We start from the raw sequence: 26,463 nt of genomic DNA on the forward strand, positions 1-26,463 counted from the left end.
GAAAGTGGAGAAAGGATTTTAGATTTTTGTTTGTCCTATGATACGATCTTAGCAAACACTTGGTTTAGGAAGAGGGAGTCTCACCTAGTAACATTTAAAAGTGGGGTTAATACGAGTCAGATAGATTTTTTCCTACTTAGAAAGAGAGATAGAGGTTGTTGCATCGATTGTAAGGTTATACCGGGAGAAAGTGTAGCTACACAACATAGAGTCTTAATTTTAGATCTTAGAATTAGACAATGCCGCAAAAGGGATAGACATAGGATAGATCCTAGAATTAAGTGGTGGGCACTGAAAGGAGTTAAACAAGGAATGTTTGTAGAACAGGTAGTTAAGGAAGTTGATTGGTGTCTCGAGGAGGATTCAGAATCAATGTGGAATAAGATAGCGGGTGGCATGAGAAAAGTGGCTAAGGAGGTATTGGGTGAGTCTAAAGGCGGTGCACCACTAGGTAAGGATACATCATGGTGGAATGAGGATGTCAAATTAGCTATTAAGGTTAAAAGAGAGTGTTATAGAAATCTAAGTAAGAGTCGTGATAATGAGAATTTGGAGAAGTATATGATAGCAAAGAAGGAAGCTAAAAAAGTAGTTCGAAACGCGAGGGCTAAGGTATATAAGGAGGTTTATGACAAGTTGGATACCAAAGAAGGCGAGAAGGATATTTATAGGCTTGCAAAGATGAGAGATAGGAAATCGAGGGATTTAGGTATGGTTAGATGTATCAAAGATGAAACGCAAAGGGTTTTAGTTAAAGATGAAGAGATTAAAGAGAGATGGAAAGATTATTTTATAAGCTATTTAATGATAGTCATGCTCAAGATCTTGGAGACTTCTCCATTCCTTTTCATGAGATAAATCGTGACTTCATGCGCAAGATTCAAAAGAAAGAAATTGCAGAGGCTTTGAAGAAAATGAAATCTAGAAGGGCTGTTGGACCAGATGGTATACCTATCGAGGCTTGGAAATGCTTGGGAGAGAAAGGTTTAGAATGGTTGACAAATCTTTTTAACTTGATTTGGCGAACAAATAAGATGCCTAATGAGTGGAGGAAGAGTACTTTGGTGCCTTTATATAAAAATAAGGGTGATATACAAGATTGCACAAACTATCGTGGTATAAAACTCATGAGTCATACTATGAAACTTTGGGAGAGGGTGATTGAGTCTAGGTTGAGGATGGTTGTCATGATATCGGAGAATCAATTTGGTTTTATGCCTGGAAGATCAACTATGGAAGCTATACATCTTCTTAGACAACTTATTGAAAGATATAGAGAGAGGAACAAAGATTTGCATATGGTTTTTATTGATTTAGAGAAGGCATACGATAGAGTACCTAGGGACGTTCTCTGGTGGACAATGATGAAGAAAGGTGTTTCCCTAAAGTACATTAGTATAATTAAAGATATGTATGAAGGAGTAGTAACCAATGTCCGCACTTGTGGAGGGGTGACAACCAATTTTCCGATAACGGTTGGGTTACATCAAGGATCTGCTTTAAGCCCTTTCCTATTTGCGATAGTGATGGATGAGCTTACGAGATCAATTCAAGAAAATGTACCGTGGTGTATGTTGTTTGCTGATGATATTGTTTTGATTGATGAGTCTAGAGCTGGGGTTAATGCTAAGTTAGAATTATGGAGACAGACATTGGAAGCTAGAGGTTTTAAGTTGAGTAAGAGTAAGACTGAATATATGGAATGTCGGTTTAGTAAGCAACGAAGTAGTGATGGGAGTGTAGTGAAGCTTGGTGAGCAAGAAATACCGGTGAATGATTATTTCAAATATTTGGGATCCATCATTCAAAAGTATGGAGAAATTGATGGAGATGTAAATCATAGGATAAAGGTTGGGTGGATGAAATGGAAAAGTGCAACTGGAGTGTTGTGCGATCGTAGAATGCCATTGCGGTTGAAGGGAAAGTTTTATAGGACGACTATTAGACCCGCTTTACTATATGGTACGGAATGTTGGGCTGCCAAGAGGCATCATATTAAAAAAATGAGTGTAGCTGAGATGCGGATGCTTAGATGGATGTGTGGAAATACAATAAAAGATAAGATTTGGAACGAGGAAATACGTAAGAAGGTAGGTGTTGCACCCATTGAAAATAAGATGCGAGAGAATCGTTTACGGTGGTTTGGACATATTCGGCGAAGGCCTAATGATGCTCCAGTTAGAAGGTTGGAGAAATGGGAAAATATATTAGTTAAAAGAGGTCGGGGTAGGCCTAGGAAGACTTGGATGGAGATGATAGGAAAGGATATGAATGCTTTGAACCTCACCGAGGACATGGCATTGGATAGAAATGATTGGAGGAAAAGGATTCATGTGGAAGACCCAAAATGAATTTCTTTTTCATATCGCTGACCCCAATTGTTTTGGGATGAAGGCGTAGTTGTTGTTGTTGTTGTTTGTTGTTGTATATATATATATAAACACAAACAAAAGAACGGATTGTACTGGACCCAGAAAAAAATAAAAGGTAGCTCCAGGCCTGAGAAGCTGATTTCCTCCTTTTGGGTAATAACCTGCTCTTGATTAGCAGCTTGCAGAAGCTGTTCCATCCTTCCATAACTTCTCTACCTAGATGGGAATGCAATTTCTTAGTTTATATTCTATGCGTAACTTGGAGAGAGAGTGGTCTTAAGTCAATCAAAACTGTATCTGTTTTTAAGGTAAGATTTATTTAAGAGATATGTATACCTAGCAGTTTCATAGTTTACAGTCTTGTTGTATGAGTAACTTGCAGCAACAATAGTCTCAAGTAAATTCAGATTGCACTTGTTTTTAAGTTAAGTTTTATTTAAAAAAATATGTACACCTATATGTGCATCAGTATAATTGAAATGCTGATGAAATACATGCTCTATATATGCAAACGATGCCTAACTACACCTATATTCAACACGAAAACATGAACAAATGGATGTATTTACACGATGATTTGGTAGATATTTCTCCATGTTCATAATTTTGATATTTGTGGGAGATCTGTTTCTTCTCCCAAGGCTATCTATCCCAACTCTCCTGTGTTGGAGATCTTGCTCATAGCTATCATTTTGTATTTTACTGAACGCTTTAACTGTAATCAATAGTTGAAGCCGGATAAGCTTGACAACTTCCATAATTGAATTCCTTTGGGAACTATCAGAAATACTTTTGTCTTAAATGTCTTATTAAAAGTTTAAAGCCACTCTCTCTCATGGCAACATGCACCACACATGCATGGGCAGAGTCTCTTACAGAGCTGTAATTGGTTTTTGACGTGAGAGGCTTGTGTGATTTGTAGGGAGAACAGCCTCATTGTGGATTTCCTGAAAAGAACTTTACAATGAATGTGGAGAAACTCACAACAAAGGTAAGTTTTGATGCAAAACTCTCTTTTCCTCAAGGTAAGTTTTGATGCAAGACTCTTTTCCTCTAGTATTTTTTGTGGGGCTGTTTATACTTTATATCACTCTTGAATTACCTGAAAATAGCTAAGGGCATATCCAAATACATGATTTTCTACTCTTATAATTGCAAGTTTAGGAGTTTTTGACTTCATGAATTGAATAATCATTGTTTAAAATTCCATAAATCAGGGTTATCGAGTTCTTGTTGTTGAGCAAACTGAGACACCTGATCAGCTCGAGCTTCGTCGCAAAGAGATGGGTTCGAAAGATAAGGTAGGTTGGTTTTTTTATGTTCTCGTCCAAGAATTATATTTTAGTTAAATTTTCTTAAATGTTCACTTCATATTTTCTTTTGCTTATGTCTAGTTAGTTGTCATTCATACATGACTGACGTGTTGCCACCTATGAAGGTTGTGAAACGTGAAATATGTGCTGTGGTGACTAAAGGAACACTGATTGAGGGGGAGATGCTGTCTATGAACGTTGAAGCTAGTTACTTAATGTCAGTGACTGAAGGGTTCAAGATTTCTGGAAGTAGTGAAGATGGTAGTCTAATTTTGGGTGTTTGTGTAGTTGATGCCTCCACCAGCAGGTTTATGCTTGGACAGGTAAATTTATGCTACTTTTACAATCTTTGTTGGGCAGTTGTTTCGCTACATTTTCTTGCAAGATAATCTCTGTCTTGACTGGTTGGGCTCATCTGTCCTTTTTGATGTGTTCAAGCTCATCTGTCCTTTATGATGTGTTTTTCTCTGACTTGTCTAAGAAACAACCGAACATGTCTTGGGCAAGTCAAACATGAGGTAAGTTGCTAAGATAAACAATGTCTGTACTAATTATTTATCATGTTCAATGCATGATAGCTCATGCATAGTCAATCTGATTCAGAAGGGAAGAACTTTGCATCACATATCTGTGTATACTGTATACTTATTCTTGAGAATCTCTTGTTATTTGTTCTTGTTCTTGTAATTGCTCATTTTTGTAGTTATTTCTTTTTTCCTGACTTAGATTTTGTGGTTCACTAGCGCCTTCATTTCATTTTTGACTTGTTTGTCTGAGTAATGAGTTTTGCATCTACTCTTTGATTATTGTAGTAAGCCAAGGCACTCTCTCTCTCTCTTTTCTTTTACAGTTTGAGGATAGTCAAGGACGACACGTATTGTGTTCAATACTCAGCGAGTTAAGGCCTGTTGAACTTATCAAACCTTCTAAGAAGCTTAGTCCTAAAACTGAAAAGGCATTGCTGGATAATACAAGAAATCCTCTGGTTAATGATTTGATTCCAGATGTAGAATTTTGGGATGCCCAAAGAACTCTTTTTGAGGCCAGAAGGATTTTTGAGCAAAATGCATTAAGTAAAGTAAGCATTTCTGATAATGTTAATGTTCTTGAGAAGCATATGGAGTTACTGCCAGATGTCTTGACTGAGTTGGAAAGTGCAGCTGAGAATGGTCAATATGCCCTTTCTGCTTTTGGTGGCTGTCTCTTTTATCTGAGACAAACATTATTGGATGCATCATTGCTTCGATATGCAAGATTTGAGTTTCTTCCTTATTCTGGGTTTCTAGATGCACCTCAAAGGTCATATACGATGCTTGATGCCTCTGCCTTAGAGAATCTTGAGATTTTTGAGAACAGTAATGGAAGCTCCTCGGGGTATGGCTATGCTATTTCTATTAAGTTTGTCTTGTCTTTATTACTCGTGGTTGTCCTAAGACTAGTTATCTGAACAGGACACTTTTTGCACAATTAGACTACTGTGTGACTGCTTTTGGGAAAAGGTTGCTGAAGAAATGGCTTGCAAGGCCTCTTTGTGATGCCAAATCTATTATAGACCGCCAGGATGCTATTGCAGAGATGAAAGTAAGTCTCTTTCTTTTCTTTTTATTTTTTTTCCTTTTGGTTTTATGCATGAAGTTTATATTAGCTATTTACCGTGCATGATCAGCATGCTTATTATCATCACATCTCTTTTATTCTCTTCCATGAAGATATGTTCCGTTGCTCTATTACTGATAGTAGTTGAGGTTTGCCACTCAATTCAATGTCAGTTTACACTGCCCACATTAGTTTTTGAGTCTCTTTTGTCTCCAAAACATGTTTGCACTTTAGCATGTAATGCCATGAACTGCCAAGGATAATGAATTTTCACTGTTCTTAGTTTTTCGGAGACTTCCTCTTTCTCCGCAAAACATGTTTTGCAATTTGGAATATAATGTAGCCTGCAACTGCTTAACATGGTGAATTATTTTCAGGAGTTTGCAGCATCTAGCTATAATGAACAGTGGAAATGCTAAAAATTGATTATGGAAGTTAAAAACAATTGAAGTTGCTGATAATTAGCTTTTCTTTTAAAAGCTATACCTTTTCACACCCAAAAGATGACACTTTTAATGATCAAGATGTTCATGAGCACATAAGAAGGAATGCCATAACGCACCTTGTTCCTTATTGTGAATAATTGTTCAACTGTATCTGCTAGTCAGTAGTTTGTACTATTGTTTATTGTGAATAATTGTTCAACTGTATCTGCTAGTCAGTAGTTTGTACTATTGTTTCTTAACTTGCAACAATGGCTAACAAGGTAAATTTTTTGGGAGTTACATGGATGTTTGCTAGACTCCTCTAGATTGTCAGTAATTTCAGTTTGTATTTCTGGGTGGTTTTGATATTAATCTCGTGTTCTCTTCCTCAGGTTTGTCAAATTGTGCTTAGCCCATTGTGTTACTACACTTTTGGGGGCTTATTTTTTTTCACTTGCACACACACTTGAGGCACACACATTGATGTGTGTTTATAGAGATGATCTAGTTGTTATAAAATCTCATTTCTGAGATATTTTACTATAACACCTTACATTGGTTATTTGATTACCTTAACAGGATGTTGCTTTTGATTCTGTTCTTGAATTCCGAAAAATGTTATCCAAGATTCTGGACATGGAGCGCTTGCTTGCACGTCTTTTTGCCAACAGGTATATTTGTTGTTGAGTTTAGACCTTGTGATGTTGATGATATTGTTAACTGGAAGCTATCCAGAAAAAAATCTGTGAATAAGGTAATATAAAGTACTTTGCAAGTCTTTGGTAAAATTGCAAATTTCATGTATAACACATGGCCAGCATATATCGAATTTGGTGAAATAATTCTTTGTCCCAGAGGAATTCCAAATGATTACAATCTTCTTTCTTGCTTCTTATGCATTCACTAGGCAAGATGTTGACTATGAAGGGATCTAGTTAAATACGGCGCCTTCATTTCAGACAATTTGGTTTCATGGTGTGGTTTGAAGTAAAGAACTGTACTAAGATTAAAGTACTGAGGTAAGGTAATTAAAGAGCATGGCAGCTCTGACTAATGAGTTAACCTAAATCAAATAGCACAAATATTTCCTTGATCAAAGAAATATGTAGCAGTATCTCTACCATGACAATCGATTCTCACTCCAGTTTTGCTTGCCCACTCTCTCCCTCTTTTTGTCTCCTTTCATGTGCTGCATGCACAAGTAATAGGAATTTTCAACATTTTTACAAAATCATGACTACAATTTTTGTATTTTGGAGAAAATTCTTACATTGATTTCTTTTCTTGCTTTTCCTTATTGTTTAATGTCTTCTTGTCTTCTTTTTTTATAAGCCTTCTGTTGATTAAAGTTTACAAGATACTCTTGTTGGTAATCAACAAGACAACAAGTTTTTTTTTTGGTTGGGTTGACAAACAGCAAACCCATGTGTTGAATTTAGATGATCTTAGTTGTTTGGGTTCTAGTTACATGCTAGCCTGCAATATGTGACCCATGAAATTGATGGCTGTAGTAGGAAGTATGATTGTGCTCTCATTTCTCTTATGAGAAAACCCTATGAAATCTATGTTTTTCTAAGTTCAAATTTACAATAACCTCATCTCCGGGTGAAGGAAGTCATAATACCAGTGGAAGGCAAAGGATTTCTGTATTAGATGATTAGGATTTTAACCAAGCTTGTTCTTTGTGGACAACAGGGCATCCTTTGCTCTAATCAACTATGTGATAGACTTGGCCTTGATTGTTGGAGGAAGCATATATTGTCTTTGATGGTCATGGATAAACATTAGTGAAATAAATATTCTTCTTGGTCCTCCCTTATGGAGCATATAACGAAAATGAAGTTTACATGACTTAAAAATGAAGCTCGATTCAGCTGGAAAAGTGGCTGCTATTCTAATTTCTCTATCTTGTCTTATATTTGGTTGTACCTTTGCCAGATGGATATGACACCAAGGCTATATATGGTCAGGGGTTCTGAACACATGTCTAATTCAAGATATTATTTTTTATTAGATTCTGCTTTTGGATTAGATCTTTCTTTTTCATTAGATCTTACCTTTGGATCTTTATAAAGATCACTGCCTAGTTTACTTTGTTTCTTCATTTAATTGACATGGTTGTCCATTTGGTTTTCTTGTTGCTTCTTGAATACCAAAATTTGATTTGATCAATGTTGTAATTAAAATAATGTCATTTTATTCTTAGTCTGTTTCTGGTTATCTGTTGTTGATTGTTTATTGTGTGACTCCTCGACCCATTCACTTGACACTTGACATGCGTGCTGTTATTTCTGTGCTTGCCATTGTGCAGTCTTTCTTTTGATCTTCTTTTTCTTTTCTTATAGCTTTTGTGATTTTTTTATTTTAGAAAATTTCTTCCAAGGCACACCTCTTAGTCTTGTTCTTCTAAGATATCTTGATAGTTATAACCAGAGTTACCCCAGTCGGGGAAGCGGGAGCGGGAAGCGAGGCACTTTCAAAAATTTAGGAAGCGGGAAGCGTGGGATGACGTAGAAGAAAATTACGAACCGTCTCGGAAGCGACCTAGGAAGCGAACCGGAAGCAACCTAGGAAGTGAGGGGGAAGCGAAAAAAAAAATTGAAAAAATGGGGAAGCGTGTAAAAGGGAAACACACTTCCCATTTTTGGAAAGCACACTTCCCAAAAAAAAGCGCGCGCTTCCCTGCACGTTTCGGAAGCCCGACGTTTCATGCTTCTGAAATGCGCTTCCCCATGCGCCTAGGTGCTTCCGGTAACTCTGGTTATAACCTCAAGTGTGCATTGTGTCTTGGTCATTCCAATTAAGGTTAATCATGAAAACTTGCTGCATGGAACCAAATTGAACACATCTTTTGTAACAGGTAGATGTAAAATGTCAAGAAGGGACCCAGGTGAATATATTATTCCTAAATTCAAAACTTGAATGTTATGTGATTCTATTGTCGTAAGAGAAGTGACAATTTTCCATGCTTTGTTCATGTACCAGCCTGGATTGGTTTTGTGGTAGTTCAGCAGTTTCAGCTGAAATTGCTGAGTTTGCAGTCAATGATATAGGGTTTGTACTTTGTATTGACTTCAATCTTTCTGATCATTCTATCATTGATGAAAATTTCTTATGTGGCTACCGTATTTTTTTATCTTCACCTAGAGGGTGACTTCTGGCCTGCTTCCTGACAAGACAGTCTGCTTTTTTTACCCTCACTATATATGCATCCTAAGTGCTCTTCTTCAGTCCATCTCTAAGTTCAGAGAAAAATAGCCAACCAGTTATGTTTTGTCTTATTAAGTTTTGCATTTATTTGTCAAAAACTCGAATGTGTATTTCCTTTTTGGGCAAAAAAAACTCAGAATGTGTAGTGTTATCTCCCAAGTTCTATGCTGAAATCTTGACTAAGATTAATGGATACTGCACTTTACTTTTGGTTAGCTGGTGCCTATTAATCTTGATGCTGAGTACTAATGCTATAATTTGGAATAAGATTTTGTTCTTTAATTGATTGAAGTGCTTTCAAAGTTTGCTTTTGGACTAATGTTATATCTATATTTGATGATTTGTAGTGAGACTAGTGGAAGAAATGCGAATAAAGTTATCCTTTATGAAGATGCTGCAAGAAAACAGCTTCAGGAGTTTGTTGCTGCTCTGCGAGGTTGTCAGCTGATGGTTCAATCATGTGCTTCATTTACCAGCATCCAGGATAACTTAAGATCAGCCGTACTAAGGCGCTTGCTGACAACTGGTCCAGTTGATTTCTTTCATATCTCGGGAAATTTTGTATGTATTCTGTTACTATCACCATTTACACCTTATGTTTTGTAAATTGAACTGCAGGTGATTCTTTTCCTGACATTGAACCAATTTTAAGGCATTTCAAAGATGCTTTTGACTGGTCAGAGGCTGAGCATACTGGACGTGTTGTACCTCATGAAGGGGTTGATATAGAATATGATTCTGCCTGCAAAGCAGTTGACGAAATTGAAACTAATTTAGTGAGATACGAGAGAGAACAACGTAAACTGTTTGGCGATAATTCGGTAATGACTTGCTAAATGCTTGTGCATCTTTTTTGAGTCCTGTATTTTGGTTTCTGAGCTTCTTCAAACTGGGTATTCATAGATTGCTTACGTCACTGTTGGGAAAGATAGATATCTGTTGGAAGTACCTGAGGACTTGCAAGGAAGTATTCCTCCAGAGTATGAGCTTCAATCCTCAAAAAAGGTAAATCCTTGACGTACCCCAACTCTAAATGAAAATATACTCATCTGCATGTAGGTTTTATAGAAATTCCAGTCCCAAGGACTATATTTTATTGTTATTGTTTATGTTACTTGCTTGTTCTTTTAAAGTGTCTATAAGTATAGATATATACAAGTAATAATTGTAGAAAAACTAGAATTCATAGATAGTAAAAATGTGTGCTGTATTGAAAATTTTACTAGATGTATCGACAAAAGCACATGGGAACTTGAGGCCAATATGCGAGAAAAGTACTCCAGTCTTTTCGAGTAGTCCTTGTACAAGAATTTCGAGGACGAAATTCTTTTTAGGGGAAAAGGATGTAATACCCATGTTTTTTATCGAATAAATAAGCTCAAATCATTATTTTAATTTTGATTCCAATTGGATCTAGGACACATTGTATTGCAGATCCTTGCATCGAAGATGTATGGATCAAGGTATATTTGGGTGGATCCATAGTTATTTTGGAACCAAAGTTTCACCTCATGGTATTAATGAGAAAAGATTTGGATCCTGAATCCAGATTGGTGTATATGAGCCCATGTATCTAATGGATCGAGGATCCATACCACATCAAAACCCATTAGGGGTATTTTAAAGCCTGTAATAATTTGAATCCTCAGATGGATCCAAATTGCACAATTGTGTGGACCCATTGAAGATTTGGGTCACGGGTCACGAGTGTGGCCAAACCGAAACCGTACCCAATTGGAGGTGTTAATATATATATATATATAATAAAATAAATGATAATAGTAATAAAAATATAATAATAATAACATAATAATAATAATTATAAATAAATATTTTGGATCCGAAATTGGATTCGTATGGGACATCGGACCCAAACCATCGATGGCCTGCGGATCCACATTGCTTGAGAGACACGGATCCAACACGCGGTTGGATCCTGGGTCTCGGATCCGGACCCGGGCCACGCCCCGTGTAAAACAAAACAAAAAAAATGTTTAAGTTAAGGGGCCGCTATAGGGCCTGCCTGGTAAGAAAGGGCGTTAGGGTTCTCTCAGAACCCTAACGCAGGGTGATAGCAGAGGGGGCGGGGGGCAGCGCAGCCGCCGGGGAGGAGGGAGTAACTGCCTCCTTTTTGGGGGCACCCTCCTACAAATCCCCACCCGAACCCTCTTCCTCCCGAGCTCTTTCTTTCCCTCTCTGTCTCTCTCTCCCTCGTCTTCTCGCTCTTCCTCTCCCTCTCTCGTTGCGGTTTCCAGCAACTCCCGCCGCCGCCTCCTTTTTATTCCAATCGTCGTCGCTGACGACCTCCCATGGGAGCCCGACATCGATGACGACACCCCCTCTTCCAGAGGAGCGGGTGTGGCCGGTTGCATTTTCGAATCATGACTGTTGGAGGAAAGGGGTGGTCGGCAACACCTCCATCCATGGCATCTCAGAGGAGAAGCACCAAACAAGTAGGATTCTGTATTTTTTGGGGGGTTATGAAGTGTGCTTGAGTGTGTGTGTGTGTGGGAGACCAAAAATCCCCAAATCGGAGAAGTGGGGGGGGGGGGGGTCGAATTGCTGTTCAGTAAGGGGGGTGTACTGTGAGGGCTGTCGAAAATCCCAATCGCTCGATTTGGGGATTCCGACTGCCAAGAACCAATTGAAAAAAAAAGGGTTTTGATTACGGATTATAGGGGGTTTCAGAATTCTGTCAAGGGGGGGGGGTTCGATTTATGAAAAAGGGGTGGTTTGTTTCAGATGTCTGTTAAGAGGGGGGGGGGGGATTTCAGGCAGTAATCAGGAAACCCCGAATCTTTGATTGGGGGTTTTCAGATTTTCCGTTAAGGCATTAGGCTACTGAAAACTCCAAATCTCTGATTTGGGGGTTTTAGGATTTTCTTTGATAGGGGCATATACCTTGATTCGTGTCAGCCGTGACTTCCCTGCTTTCTTTTTTTCCTGAAAGGATGTCGCCTATGCACGGTTGAACACCCTTCCCTACAAATTTATTTGATCGGTCTGTGTATTTCTTTCTCAATAACTTGATTATGTGTGTGGCTTAAACTGATAAGTGGAAATCCCTATTTATTGTTTTCTTACGTAGAAAAAAAAAAGGAATTAGATTGTTATACCATTAGCATGATAGCCTGTTAAATTTTTCTGACTTCGGTTAAGGGGTTCTTGGATTCCTAATAGCCTGTTAATTGTTTTGATTTTTGTTAGTTGGGGTTTCGGGAAAACCGAGCACTCATGCTAAGCCTTGCTCGGATCAGTCACCACTCATAATTTTCTAGTGATGCATCATTGCTGTGTAGTTAAGTAACTGTAGGTATATGCATGTGGAATTTTAACCCTGGAAAAGTCTATTTGTTACCTAAGTGCTAATTTCTATAAGAAAAAAAATGGTTCATATTAGCTGCATGTTATTCAAATGTTGGATGTCTAGTTAGCTGCATACTATGATGCTATTCTGTTTCACATGAAATTGTACAATAATCTGGTGCTCATTGCCTAGTTAGCTGCCTAATTGATGATAATATTCCGTTTCGTAGGAAGTTGCATATCAAGCCGAGTTGTTATCCGAGTTAATACTCATATGCTAAACCTTGTTCCATGTTTAAGTTACCTCAAATTCAGAAATGCTAATGCTCGGGCTATACATGTTCTAATTAGACTCTATATCTGAATTGTTGTAAGTTCTAAAATGGTAACTGTAGCGGTTCATAGTTATGTATTCAACATTGGGTCTGCATATACCAATATGCTTGAAACTCTTAATAATCCTTGGATAGGTATCCCAGTAATGGAACCTGGATATAGCATCATTTTTTTTTTAGAATTGTTCAGAGTTAGGTATTGTAGCAATGAACCGATACACGAGTAAAGTTAAAGTCCAACTGGTTTGATAATACTGCGGTACCTTAAATGGGGAATTTATTAAGTTTCTTATTATTGGGACATCTTGCCTAATGGGCAGTATGGGTTGAGTACCTGATGTAGGTACTTGGGCTGATGAAATTACACTGGTAAGGAAATTAAATGTTAAGTTTTGTTGTCCCGATTGGTTTAAAGGTACCGGGGCTTGTGTGCTTGACAGTTTAAATGTACCAGAGCAGTCTGAGTGGATTTGTGCAATCAAATAAAAGGAAATTGGTTTGTATACCCTTGTGCGTCACAAAGGGTGGTGATCTACTACTATTGTAGTAAATTTTTTAGGAAACACCCCTGTACATCGGAAAATTTAAATAAATGAAAAGATCAACCCACTCATTTTTCGGGCTTACCTTGGAGAGGGTAGGTGGTACTAAACTCCGGGGACATGTTTATTGTTTCGAGCGACAATGGCTCGTTGGTCTCCAGTCCTTGGAGTTGAGGGACCCGAACTACGAATGTGTCCTAGGTGGTAGCTCTTTGTTCTTCTAAAGAAGTTAGAGATGCATCCTGTTTTGGTTTTGGGCCTTTGGAAGGTTCTCTCGGTCACTTACCAGTCCCTTAGGATTTATAGTTTCAGTTAGAATATTCGGGTAAATAAAAAACCAATGAATAATAAACCCCCTAATGTTCTCTTTTGAAATGGTTGCCTTGGCCTGCGTGTACCCGCGAGATAATTAAAGATAAACATTTGAATTAGATCATCTTAGGTATCACATCTGAGTAAGTAGTGTCAGATTTACAATTGTACACATAAACAATTACTTTTGACATGTGAGCATTTACTTTTAGCATGCAATGAAATATGTAGTTATGAGAGATTTACATTTTGCTAATGCTTTTATCTGTTAGTTACTTTTATAACTGTGGTTGTCGTAGTGTAGATTATATATTTGTTATTGTATTGCTGAAAATCATACATGACACCCACGTTACATACTTGACACATGATATACTTGCAAGAAAAATTACAACATTTCCTACTTAGACAGTTGTAGTTTAATTCCAATCAATTTACCATTTTTCAGGTGAAGAATAGAATAAAGTTTATGAGCGACTGCAGGATGAGGCTTTGATCGAGATTTGATTTATTGTTCCTGCGATAATTTGATTTCCTTTTGATTTATTAGTTTATGTTATTGAAACTCTGATGTCGTTATTTATTTGATAAGGAAATAAAATAAGTGATGTTGCTTGCTCTTTACTGTTGTGGAAGGAGGAAGCAGCCACCTGAGTATATATATATATATATATATAGAGAGAGAGAGAGAGAGAGAGAGAGAGAGAGAGAGAGAGAGAGAGAGAGAGAGAGAGAGTTGCACAGAAAACTCAATACGTTAATTAGGCTAGGGCTTCTCTCTATATTAAATAGAGAGAGGCAAAAAGGAAAAATTACATATAAGCCCTTATGAGAACAAAAATTCAGAAAGCCTCTAATATAAGAGAACTTAACATAAAACCACCTATTCTCAACACTCCCCCTCAAGCTGGAGCATAGATATCAATCATGCTCAGTTTGTCACAACATTTTGAGAAGTTTGGCCTAGCAAGAGGTTTTGTAAACATATCTGCAACTTGGTCTTCCCACTTTAGGTATTTGGTTGTGATATGACCAGCTTGAATCATATCTCTTACATAGTGACAATCAACCTCAATGTGCTTTGTTCTCTCATGAAAGACAGGATTGTTTGCTATATATGTTGCCGCTTTGTTATCGCACATCATTGTCATTGGAGAGGTAACCTTCACCTGGAGATCATGAAGAACAGTGCGAACCCATATCAATTCAGCAGCTGTTTGAGCCATAGCCCGATATTCTGATTCTGCACTCGACCTGGAAACCACATTTTGTTTCTTCTCCATGAAATCAAGTTGTCTCCCAAAAACACACAGAATCCTGTGGTAGACTTTCTATCTACTACAGATCCAGCATAGTCAGCATCAGAATAGGCTACTATCTCCAGAGTTCCACCTTTCCTGAACAATAACCCCTTTCCAGGAGAGGATTTTAGATATTTGAGAATCATTATGGCTGCATTCCAGTGTACCTCAGTTGGGTTGTCCATAAACTGGCTAACTTTGCTTACTGCTAAAGCAATATCCGGCCTGGTCACAGTTACATATAATAACTTCCCTACTAGGGAGCGATAGCTTTTGCTATCAACAGGTTTTGACCCTTCTTCAAACAACTGAACTTTATGGTCCATGGGAATATTAGCTGGTTTAACTCCCAACATGCCCGTTTCCTTTAATAAGTCAAGAACATACTTCCGATGAGACAAAACCATCCCTTCACAGCCTCTAGCAACTTCTATACCCAGAAAATACCTGAGTGAACCAAGGTCTTTTGTAACAAAGTGTTTTTGAAGATGAGCCTTTGTGGCTTCAATAGCTTTCACATCATCTCCTGTAAGAATGATGTCATCCACATATACTACCATAACAACTATGCCAGAGCTAGTTTTCTTTATAAAAAGGGTATGATCTGCTGCTGATCTATTAAAGCCAAAGCTTGACATCACTTCAAACAACTTTTGAAACCATGCACGAGGACTTTGTTTCAAACCATAAATCGCCTTTATCAATCTACACACCTTCTGACACTCCCCCTCAACCTCGAACCCTGGAGGTTGTTGCATATAAACGGTCTCAGATAGATCCCCATATAGAAATGCATTTTTCACATCTAATTGGCACAAGCTCCAACCATGTTGAACAGCGACTGAGAGAACAAGACGAATGGTACCCATCCGTGCAACAGGAGAAAATGTTTCAAAGAAGTCAATTCCATATGTCTGAGGTCTGAGTATACCCTTTCGCGACTAATCTGGCCTTGTACCTTTCAATAGAACCATCAGATTTATACTTTATTGTATATACCCATTTACATCCAACAATGTCAGCATCAGCTGGGGAATCAACCAGATCCCAGGTATGCTGAGATATTAAGGCTGTCATTTCTTCTTGCATAGCCAGCTTCCAGCGAGTATCAAGTTCTGTCTGTTGATAGTTCAGAGGAATAGTTTCAGCAGATAAGGCTGAAATAAAAGTCTTCATCTGATGTCCAATGCGGGCATGGGAGACAAAGTGAGATATGGGATATAAGGTACATTGTTTTGTCCCCTTTCGTAGAGCAATAGGCCTGTTATCATCATCCTGGAGATCACTATTGTCAGTAGAACTTACCTTAGGAGAAGAAGAAGATGAAGGCTCTTGCGGAAGTGGAGCTCTACGCACATATACCAATGGAGGATTATTAAATTTGGACGTGGATGAAGTTTGGTTCGATAATGGGGGCACAGATTCCAAAGGAAAAGGAGGTATAGGTAATGGAAAAGACTCAGCTGGATCAACCTGCAGCGAGGAACTGGAAATAGAGTAATATGGAGAGGATTCCAGGAAAGATACATCCGCACTGACATACTTTCGGCGAGAAATAGGATCATAACATTGATAGCCCTTTTGATTTTTTGGATAACCGATAAATATGCATTTTGTAGCTTGAGCGGCTAATTTATCACGGTCAGGGCCAAGTTTGTGTACAAAACAAACACATCCAAATATTTTTGGAGATAAAGAGAAAAGGGGAGCATTAGGTTTTAGGATATGTAATGGAATTTGATCACCCACAAAAGACGAAGGCATGCGGTTGATCAGATAGCAAGCTGTGGTAATCGCATCACCCCAGTATGACGCAGGAACATTGGATTGAATCATAATGGTCCTGACAACATCAAGGAGATGTCGATGTTTTCGCTCAGCCACCCCATTTTGTTGAGATGAATAGGCACAGGAAGTTTGGGGTTGGATGCCATGATCTTGGTAAAATTGTAACAGACCTTTTGATTTAAACTCGAGAGCATTATCAGTGCGAACAATCTTGACAATAGATTCAAACTGAGTTTTTATTTCAAGAATTAGGGATTTTATAATACTTGGAACTTCAGATCGTTCTTTTATTAAAAATACCTATGACAACTTAGAGAAATCATCAACAATAACAAGATAATAACGACACTGAGTCCTAGTAGGAATCTTACTAGGACCCCATACATCTGCATGAAGAAGTTCAAAAACTTTATTACTAGACTGACTCTGACTCGAAGGAAACGAACTTCGATGATGCTTGCCCAACTGACATGCCTCACACTGAAATGATGTGGTGGAAGGAATCTGAGGAAAGACCGACCGAAGCTTTGACAATGAAGGATGACCAAGACGACGATGCCACTGAACAGGATTGAATAAATGTTCCACTGCAGCATGAACAGTACCCATTGGATGATGTAGGTAGTAAATTCCATTTTCTTCATAGCCTCCACCAATCTTCTTCCCCGTCAGCAAATCCTGAAAATGACAACCCATTGGATCAAATATTACTCTACAGTTTTGTTCTTTTATAAGGCAACTAACAGAGAGTAGACTTTGAGGAAAATTTGGAGCATGAAGAGCATTTTTCAACTGTAATGAGGAGGATATAGAAATATTTCCCTGACCAACAACCGGGGAGGAGCTCCCATCGGCTAAGGAGACTCCAATCTGAGCCTTAATATCCTTTAGATCTGAAAAAACACGAGAATTGCCACACAAATGTCTAGATGCACCCGAGTCAATAACCCACTTACTATCAGTCGGATGAAGATGATTTCTGGTTGAATATGCAACACCAGCTACAGGAGGAGTGAAACTCAAAGGTCGAAGTGCGATCAGCTCATCATATTCCGCACGACTAAGGGTGATACTACTCTCATTTTCAGCGATATTCTTTTGTACATTTGTAGCCTCGATAATAGTCACATTTGCTTTAGGAGTATATGACTTTGATGAAGAAGAGGTTGGCCGACCATGCTTATCCCAGCAACGATCTTCTAAATGTCCAGATTTTCCACAGTATGTACATTGAAGCTTTCCTCTGCCACCCATACCACGTCCACGTCCTCGTCCTCGTCCTCTGATATTCTGAATATTTCCACGCCCATAACTAGATGGAACCACAAGAGCATATGACTGAGTTATTTGCTGAGATTGTGGCAGTGAGATAGCAAGTCTACTCATACAATTGTAAGCATCAGCAAGAGTGGGAACATCTGATCCAGTCAACATTTGAACTTTTGCAACAGAGAAATCTGAAGAAAGACCTGTAAGAAAACGAGCAACCATGGTTTGTTCTTGATGATTCTTTTGCTTCGAGCAACAAAGAGGCCTGTGAGCATTAAGTCTTTCAAACGCAGCTTTGACAGAGGCATAGTACTAGGCCAAGGTCTGATCTCCCTGTTGCAAGTTATATATTTCCTGTTCGACTTGCAGGATACGACTCACATTCGTTTCTTGTGAGTATGTATCACGAAGATTGTCCCACATCAGTTTGGCTGTATTATAGTAGATCAATCCATCTGCAATATGGGGTTCAACACTATTCATGATCCATGACATAACAATGTCATTATCTTCATCCCAAGTAACATATTTTCCCAATTTCTCAGTGGGTTTGCCTTCCAACAAAATGTGTTTTCGACGATGTCCAGATACCGACATCATAAATGTTCTGGACCACCTGGCATAGTTGGTTTCATTCAACCTTACAGAAGAGCCATACGAGAAGGGGTTGGCAAAAACCTTATACTCCCCAATCTGTTCCATTTTAGAATCACTTTTCGAATTTTCAGCCATACTGTTCACTAGAACAACAAGAATCCAAGTAGAATTTTCAACACTGTAAGGAATCAGCCCCGCTGTTTCCAAACAAGAAAACAGTCCACAACCAGCAGATTATCACTCTTGCTGCCCTTACGACAAAGGGATAGCTGCACCAAATACACCACGGCCAACAATAATATTCAGTTGCAACACTGATGAACACGACAACTGCTGTTCCCCAAACATATAAAGCATAACTACCAATAAGTCTTCAGAAGACAATTAACTAGAGCAATCATATCTCTATCATACACAGCAAACACAAAAAAAATCCAGAATCACGCAGCAACACAGAAGCCAACAGCTCACGGCTGAACAGAAGCCAAACAGCATGAACAACCAACAGCTACAACACGCACCAGCAGGCCAAACAACATGCTGGAACGCAGCAACACATAAGCCAAACAACATGAACAGCCAACAACTACAGCACGCACCAGCAGGAACACGTCAATCTTCAGAGAATCACGACAGGAGATGACAAAACAAACCCCACGAAAAAAAATATTCAAAGGAAATGGTTACGGCTCCAGGGAATCACGACAGGAGGAGATCCATCCTTAGATCTGACGACAAAGAGCGTGACAACCATGACATTCACGACAGCATGCTGTAAATCACTACTGCTAACACAGGAGGTTCATTTCTTCAAAGAACAAACAACCATACGAAGGAATACAAGTCACGACAAGGGCACGATAGCCAGACCTGAATATCGCTCCCTAGTTGGTCATTAGATCTGATAACAGATCTGGACCAGATCTGTCATCAGATCTAAAAAGTAAATCCACACCTGGTTCGAGATCGTTGCAGCAGATCACGCTCCTGATGTGGGTCACGCTCCTGGTGTAGATCACGCTCCTAGGATCGTAAGCTCTGATACCATGTGGAAGGAGGAAGCAGCCACCTGTGGAGAGAGAGAGAGAGAGAGAGAGAGAGAGAGAGAGAGAGAGAGAGAGAGAGAGACGGCTGCACAGAAAACTCAATACGTTAATTAGGCTAGGGCTTCTCTCTATATTAAATAGAGAGAGGCAAAAAGGAAAAATTACATATAAGCCCTTATGAGAACAAAAATTCAGAAAGCCTCTAATATAAGAGAACTTAACATAAAACCACCTATTCTCAACAAATGTAATGTTTTGGAATGCTTAACCTTATAGTATTAATTGTTTTCGCTGTTATAAAAAAAAATTTCTCAAAAATTTGGGTTAAAATTTCAGGGCGTTACACGAAGAGCTTCTGATATGGTACCAGGTTTTGTTTAGTACGTTAGCAGATTGTATTTGATTCCAGTCGGGGGTTCACACTGCATTACAAGTGAAATTTACTGGGGTGAGGTGGTTGTGACAACCCTCACACCATATCCTTCCTTTAACGCCAACCACCTCTCCATTACTGAGTTGTGTTCGACCCTTTTTCTAGAAGGTGACTGACATATTATTACGACCCATCCTAGTCATCCCTTGAATCCATTCACATAGAATTTGAATAGGCTTCTGCCTTCACGTACACTTGTCATTTTCATATTGTCCTTTTATCTTCTTGCTTTGAAATTGGTGTGCTACATCTCAAAAAGAAAAATTGCTACCATTTGTGGTGATGCCCTTTAACAATGATATCGATTGGATGAGACCTCAATATTTGCCAAAAAGTTCATGAGTACATTTTCCATGCTTCATTTGCTTCCTTTAGCATCTAATCACCTATGTCTTGGGAGGTTTTCTTATGTTCTTAGATGTTATGCGGGTTGTGCCATCCCCTTCATTTATGCAGCTTTATGACTATTGGTTCAATGATTGAAACCTGCCTTTAGGGCTTGCTAAGGGGATGGAAACTGGTTTTATTGGTTCTTTGAACTTGCTTTCTTATTATTTTTATTTTTTAAATAAAAGTTGGTGCTTTGGATTCTTCTACATTGAGCTGAATGATATTTCAAGAGAACAATCCTGTCAATGGACAAATCTTATTTTGAGGTTAATTGTTTGAAGGTGCTTTGTTAGGTCTTATTGGCCATTGGTTTACACGTGTTCTCACTGTGTTTATTTATTCAACTATCATAGGGATATTTCAGATACCGGACTCCAAAAATCAAGATGCTCTTAGGAGAACTTTCCAATGCTGAAGCTGAGAGAGAATCTAAACTAAAAAGCATCTTACAGAGATTAATCATCCGCTTCTGTGAGCATCATCTCAAGTTACGACAGTTGGTCTCTGTAATTGCAGGTCTTCCTCATCATTTGTAACTTATATGCTGCATCAGCTGCCTAAGTCTCTGCTTGTTTACTTTTGAACATATTCTATAATCGCTCAAATGTCTGCCTTGGGTATGTGCACTGAAATAGAGTTTTGGGTCACATCTTGGAACACTTAGTATAATTTTGTTTCTTTTTATGCCAAATGACATGATATCATCCTTTCTGCAGTGCACAGTTTTACAACTATATCAGTTATAAAGTTTTTTTTGTTTTTTATTCCAAATTATATATAGTTACAGACTTTCAGTATTTATTTTAAAATGTAGAACTGGATGCTTTGTTTAGCAATTGCAAGTGCTTGAAAAAATTATTGTAATTTTGTTCTTTTTAGGTCAAACGATGTGCTATCATCCTTTCTGCAATGCATAATTGTCCGACCATATCAGTTTCAAGTTTTTTCTATTAGAGCTTATATTTAGTTCTACTGTTTATTCTAAAATGCAGAACTGGATGCTTTGTCAAGTTTAGCATTTGCAAGTGACTATTATGAAGGGCCAACATGTAGGCCCACCATCCTTGGTATCTCATGTTTGAAGGGGACTCCAAGCCTTTCTGGTAAATGTTTGGGACATCCTATCTTAAAAAGTGATTCAATAGGCAAGGGATCTTTTGTTCCCAATGATGTAAATATTGGTGGAGCTGGAAATGCTAGTTTTATCCTTCTCACTGGTCCCAACATGGGGGGTAAATCAACTTTCCTTCGCCAGATTTGTCTGGCTGTGATTCTGGCACAGGCAAGTGTTATTTCTGTTGCAGTTTTGTTTTTTTAATCTTTGATTTTTTCCCATCATATGTAGTTGTCAATTGTCTTCTCATACTTGAATTTTGTTGCCTAGATTGGAGCACGTGTTCCTGGAGAACGCTTTCAGCTGTCACCTGTTGATCGAATTTTTGTTCAAATGGGTTCTAAGGATCACATTGTTGCAGGCCAAAGTACATTTCTTACAGAACTGTCTGAGACTGCAACTATGTTGGTAATAATTCATTGCCCGAAAATGTTTTAGTGGTATCTGCAGTGAAGAGCTTTGAACTCCTGTGTGCCTCTTTCTCCTTTCAACAAAATGTTCTTTTTAAATTTTGCCATTCCTATCTTTCTATTTATTCTATCGCCTTGTTTACAAAAGTGTCATTTTGTGCCTCTTACAGTTATCTGCTACTCGTAATTCTTTAGTAGCATTAGATGAACTTGGTCGAGGAACATCAACTTCAGATGGTCAGGCGATTGCGTAAGTGCAAATTCTGATTTTCTTTACCTGTCACTGCTTAATGATTTTGTGTTGATTTAGTTCTCTAAAATTTGCTTTTCAGATCAGTTATTATTGGCACTTCTCTTCTCTTGTTTTTAACATTGATGTTCTGCAGGGGGTCTGTTTTAGATTATTTTGTCCACAAGATAGGATGTCGAGGCATATTTTCTACTCATTATCATCGGTTGGCTGTGAAATATGAAAATGACCCGCAGGTATATTTTCATGTTTGCTTGCTTATGACAAGTTCAGATAATTGATTAGTTTCTTCTGTGCTTGATTGTAGGTGTCATTATGCCACATGGCATGCCAAGTTGATAAGGGTGTCTATGGGATTGAAGAAGTTACATTTCTCTATAAGCTGACTCCTGGTGCCTGTCCCAAAAGTTATGGTGTTAATGTTGCACGTTTGGCAGGTATCTAAGCTCAAGTTGCCTTGTCATTCCATGGTTTCTGCAAAACATAACATTTTCACTGAATAAGTTGTAGAAACCACGAGGGCTGCACCACTAGTCATGCTTCTTACAAGAAGCTCCGGCCCGATCATTTCCTTAATATTTGGTCAGGTTGCCAGTTTTTTTTTTGGGTTGTTTTTCATGAAACTAACATTACAGATGTGATCTAATAGTTTGGTTAGTGGGAATTGGCTCTTGCCTTGTCTGATCATGACACAGGCATGATTTTATGAGCCTCGAAAAATCGATTGCTTACAACGTGCAATATTTTCTTGGCTCATAAAACCATCCTTTTTGTCGAAAAGAAAAACACAATCCAGGAGCTGATACCTAGCGTTTGGACCATACTGAATCCATCTATGAGGTCTGATTGGATCAACGCAATCCCGTACCTATGATTCTAGCTCATTCAGAGGTTCAGGTCATCATGGCTAGATATTACCCCTGCACACACTCTGTAGTCTGTATGAAGGGGTCCTTTTCTTGAAGTCCTATGCCAATGCTTTTAGTCTTTTCTCTTGATTACAAAGACTAATATACAGGCTGCTCCATACTGCTTTATTTGTTTGTCTGAATTCTGAATCAATTTTCGAAAAGATTCAGAGAATTGGCTGATTCAGGCTTGAATGTAATCGGGCTGAATTGGTTGGTATAATGTTTTTTAATCCAAAATCATAAAAGATAAAAAAAATACAAAAAAGTGCCCATTCAACTGTAATTCCGCCAATTCAGGGTTGAATTGGCCAATTTTTTAGTAGGAACAGATTTGACCCAGGAGCATTCTTTTGGGGCCAATTCTGTTTCTGGTTTGATTTGTTAAATTGGCCAAAACTGCAGGTATCCCCGACTCTGTACTCAGAAAAGCTGCTTCGAAGTCCAGTGAGTTTGAGGCAGTTTATGGTAAGCACAAGAACAGATCTGCAGAGAAGTTATTGGATCTTGACGGTGAGAATGGAGCTGTCCTTTTCCAAGATTTACTGGAGATGATTGTAAGAATGAGTCAACAAGATGTACAAACATGTAAGGATGCAAATTTGTTCAGTGAATTTCAGCAAAGAGCTAGATTGCTGTTGCGATAGATTCATTCAGGTATCAAATTTATCTTGCATACATTTTGTGCTCGTGTGCGAGAATGATGTGATGCTATAGGCTAAGTTTCTAGAAGCTTGCCTTTTTGAGAGGGGGGAAAGCAAGCCCTCAGTTCAAGCTTACACTTATTTTCCTGCTTGGTGCACTCTTAAGGGAAAGAGCAGATCAGGGGGGGAGATGCCACACTAAAAACATAAATGGCATCAACAACAGCTTCTCTTTGTGAAATGTGGAGTGAAACGTAGGCTGATGACCAACCCCATTTGGATCTGTATGCGTGCTGCTGAGTTTTTGTTTCTTCCTATTTTTGGCCCTGATTATTGTGAATTATGAAAGTCGATGCTTTCAAGTTGTCATTTATAGGAGGCAAAAATGTGATAATTCTCAACCATTTTGAAAGTTTGTATAGCATCCCTGACACATTCATGTGCTAGGATGAATTTAGTACATGCTGTATTTAAAGGGGGTTAAACAGGTTACAGTGCCTTGTCTTATGTGTACATGATCCTAATTTTCTTCCGGAGCTCTTTGGTTTTTTCTCACAAAGCATTGGCTGCATTTGAGTGATACATGCTGCCTGCCTTCACCCAAAACTGAATTGGTCGTTTTTCTTGTGCCAAATGGTGCAGCTGTTTGTTTGTCACAGTGATTTTGTTGGAGAGAGAGAGAGAGAGATGGTTCGGCATGTGGTAAAATTGGACACGTTTGTTCCTCAAGAGATTGGATGATTCTATATCATGATGTCATCCAATGGTTCACATTTTTGTTTGTATCGATCTATCCACCAAATGTCAGATCTAATCGTACAAATGTGTTTAGCATTGATTTATTTATTGTATTAGGTGTTATGTGTAATGCATCATAAAGTTTAATTTTTTGGGGGTTAGGCAGATGTCTCTTAAGCCCCATGTGGCAGGGGCCTTCAGCTTGGCTCAGGACCCTGCTTACTGCATGGGATACTACCTCGGTGGTTGTAAAGTTCATTTTTGGAATGATAAAAAATCAACTACTCACAATTCATGAAAAGGGTGATATAAAAATGCCCGAAAACATCATTTTGAGTCAACTTTAACACTTACAAATATTTAAGAGAATGTGCTAAACATAGGGATGTCAATAAACCCGATTTTATACCAAATTTGATTCTATTTTGTTGTATTTGCTTAGTGAAAACCATATCTGATGTGGATATGGTTTTGATTTATTTGCTAATGAAGCTGAAGTGAATTTGATGGATATCCAAATTGTTTACATGTAAAAAAGTGGATCTGGTATAAGTTTTTCTTTCCACCTGAATCCAAATTCGAATTCATTTAGCCAACATCTAATTAGTCAAATACGGAATTGATCACATCCGAATGGTTTACATCCCTACCTAAACATGATCAAAAGGTTAAATTTTGGTTTTCGAGCTTTGGCTTATGCAAATCAAGTATGCACCACGATAAGTTATGGAGGTACAGTACTATTATAGAATCACTTAGGGTTGTCAACCGGTCGAATCTGAGGTCAGGTACCCGATTGATCCAGATCTGCAAATTCAGGTTTGGTATAAAAAATGAAGATCAGAATAAAATGAAAACTGGTTTGGGGGATTATTGAGTTAAACCTATCCAGGTTCAGATCCAGATATGTGCAGGCTTATAATGGGCTCGGGTTGGGCATGAAAGGACCTATTAGTCCGGTACCCGATCGGAATTAGCATGGAGTATCTTATATGTTTTTAATATAAAAAAATGACACTGACTAACTCGAACTCCTCAACTCATTTTAATAGAAAACACAATAATAACCACTACACCAAGATGCCAGTAGTTGAAAATAATTGAAAAAAATGCTCACATATAGTAATATTTTATTCCCTTAACCAATCAACCCGACACCGATCAGACCCGCTGAAAATCGACCAGGGTTGGTCAGATTGAGGTTTCTTCATAGTTGACTCGATAAATATCTGAACTCTAACCCGAACCTGCTTATTAGTTAAATGGGCGGATCAGGGTCGATCCTGCCCCAACCCATTGACAGCCATAGAGGCATCCATATTATATTTAAGGGTGTCAATGGGTCGGGTTTGGTTCGGACTCAGGTGGAACCAAACTTGGACCAAATTTTTGGGTATGGTATCAGTCTGGACCCAGGTCTACTATAAGACAAACCATACCCGATAAGAACTACATGAATCAGACTCGGTAAAATAATATTTTTATCATTTTTACATTGAAAAATTGTGGGTCTTAATCGGAACTCGGGTCGAGCCCGGGTCTAGTATAAAATTTTGCAAACTATACCTGGGTCCATGTATTAATTGGACCTTTGGGTCCGGACCCGGGTCTTAATCAGATCTTCTTATTTGTCACCATACCCAGACCCTATAGAGTTTGGTCCGGGTAAACCCGACCCGTTGACAACCCCTATTTATATTCCAGGGAGAGTAGAGCGAGTGAGGGTGTGTTTAGGTGTTTGCAACAGCTTGGGCATTTGGTGTATATCCCATTTGCCAAATCATATTCTCTCATTTGAGATCTGAGGTACTCAAACATCTTTTATTTTATTTTATTTTATAGGCAAGCTGGGGTTAGGCAGACCCCTACCAGTTATACAATGGTACCATTGGGATTTGAACTTGCAACATCCCAACACAAGGTGACTTGCACTAGCTGCTCCTACCAGACAAGCGGAGCCCCCTGTAGGTATCTTTTAAATATTCTATATAGATAATCTTACAGTAACAGTTTATAGTTTACATACGGCTGTGCTCGTAGCTTTCAAAGGTGGGCCTTGTGAGGCATGGTCGTCGTGGGGCCCTACCGGGGTTTTCCTTAGGTGAGGGTTCGGTTCATCATCATTAAAAAAAAGTTTATAGTTTGTATGAAACTTGCTGTATAA

At 38.5% G+C, this 26,463-nt stretch overlaps 1 protein-coding gene across 1 annotated transcript in view; it reads left to right on the forward strand.

The window, feature by feature from the left end:
• Window positions 1–24,041, forward strand: part of MSH6 (MUTS homolog 6) — a 47,237-nt gene extending 23,196 nt beyond the window's left edge. The window contains exons 6-21 of the mRNA XM_089982081.1: window positions 3,295–3,363; window positions 3,590–3,673; window positions 3,811–4,008; window positions 4,536–5,059; window positions 5,137–5,266; window positions 6,286–6,377; window positions 9,264–9,442; window positions 9,535–9,737; window positions 9,820–9,921; window positions 20,589–20,751; window positions 21,228–21,517; window positions 21,620–21,757; window positions 21,930–22,009; window positions 22,146–22,245; window positions 22,317–22,446; window positions 23,323–24,041. Coding sequence (XP_089838207.1) covers window positions 3,295–3,363; window positions 3,590–3,673; window positions 3,811–4,008; window positions 4,536–5,059; window positions 5,137–5,266; window positions 6,286–6,377; window positions 9,264–9,442; window positions 9,535–9,737; window positions 9,820–9,921; window positions 20,589–20,751; window positions 21,228–21,517; window positions 21,620–21,757; window positions 21,930–22,009; window positions 22,146–22,245; window positions 22,317–22,446; window positions 23,323–23,564 — 2,724 coding nt within the window. The 3' untranslated portion in view covers window positions 23,565–24,041. The remainder of the gene's footprint in view (window positions 1–3,294; window positions 3,364–3,589; window positions 3,674–3,810; window positions 4,009–4,535; window positions 5,060–5,136; window positions 5,267–6,285; window positions 6,378–9,263; window positions 9,443–9,534; window positions 9,738–9,819; window positions 9,922–20,588; window positions 20,752–21,227; window positions 21,518–21,619; window positions 21,758–21,929; window positions 22,010–22,145; window positions 22,246–22,316; window positions 22,447–23,322) is intronic.
• The last annotated feature ends 2,422 nt before the right edge of the window (window positions 24,042–26,463 follow it).

The sequence above is a fragment of the Nuphar pumila genome, chromosome 12 (genome assembly GCF_984573655.1).
Source record: "Nuphar pumila chromosome 12, dmNupPumi1.hap1.1, whole genome shotgun sequence".
Classification (NCBI taxonomy): Eukaryota; Viridiplantae; Streptophyta; class Magnoliopsida; order Nymphaeales; family Nymphaeaceae; genus Nuphar; species Nuphar pumila.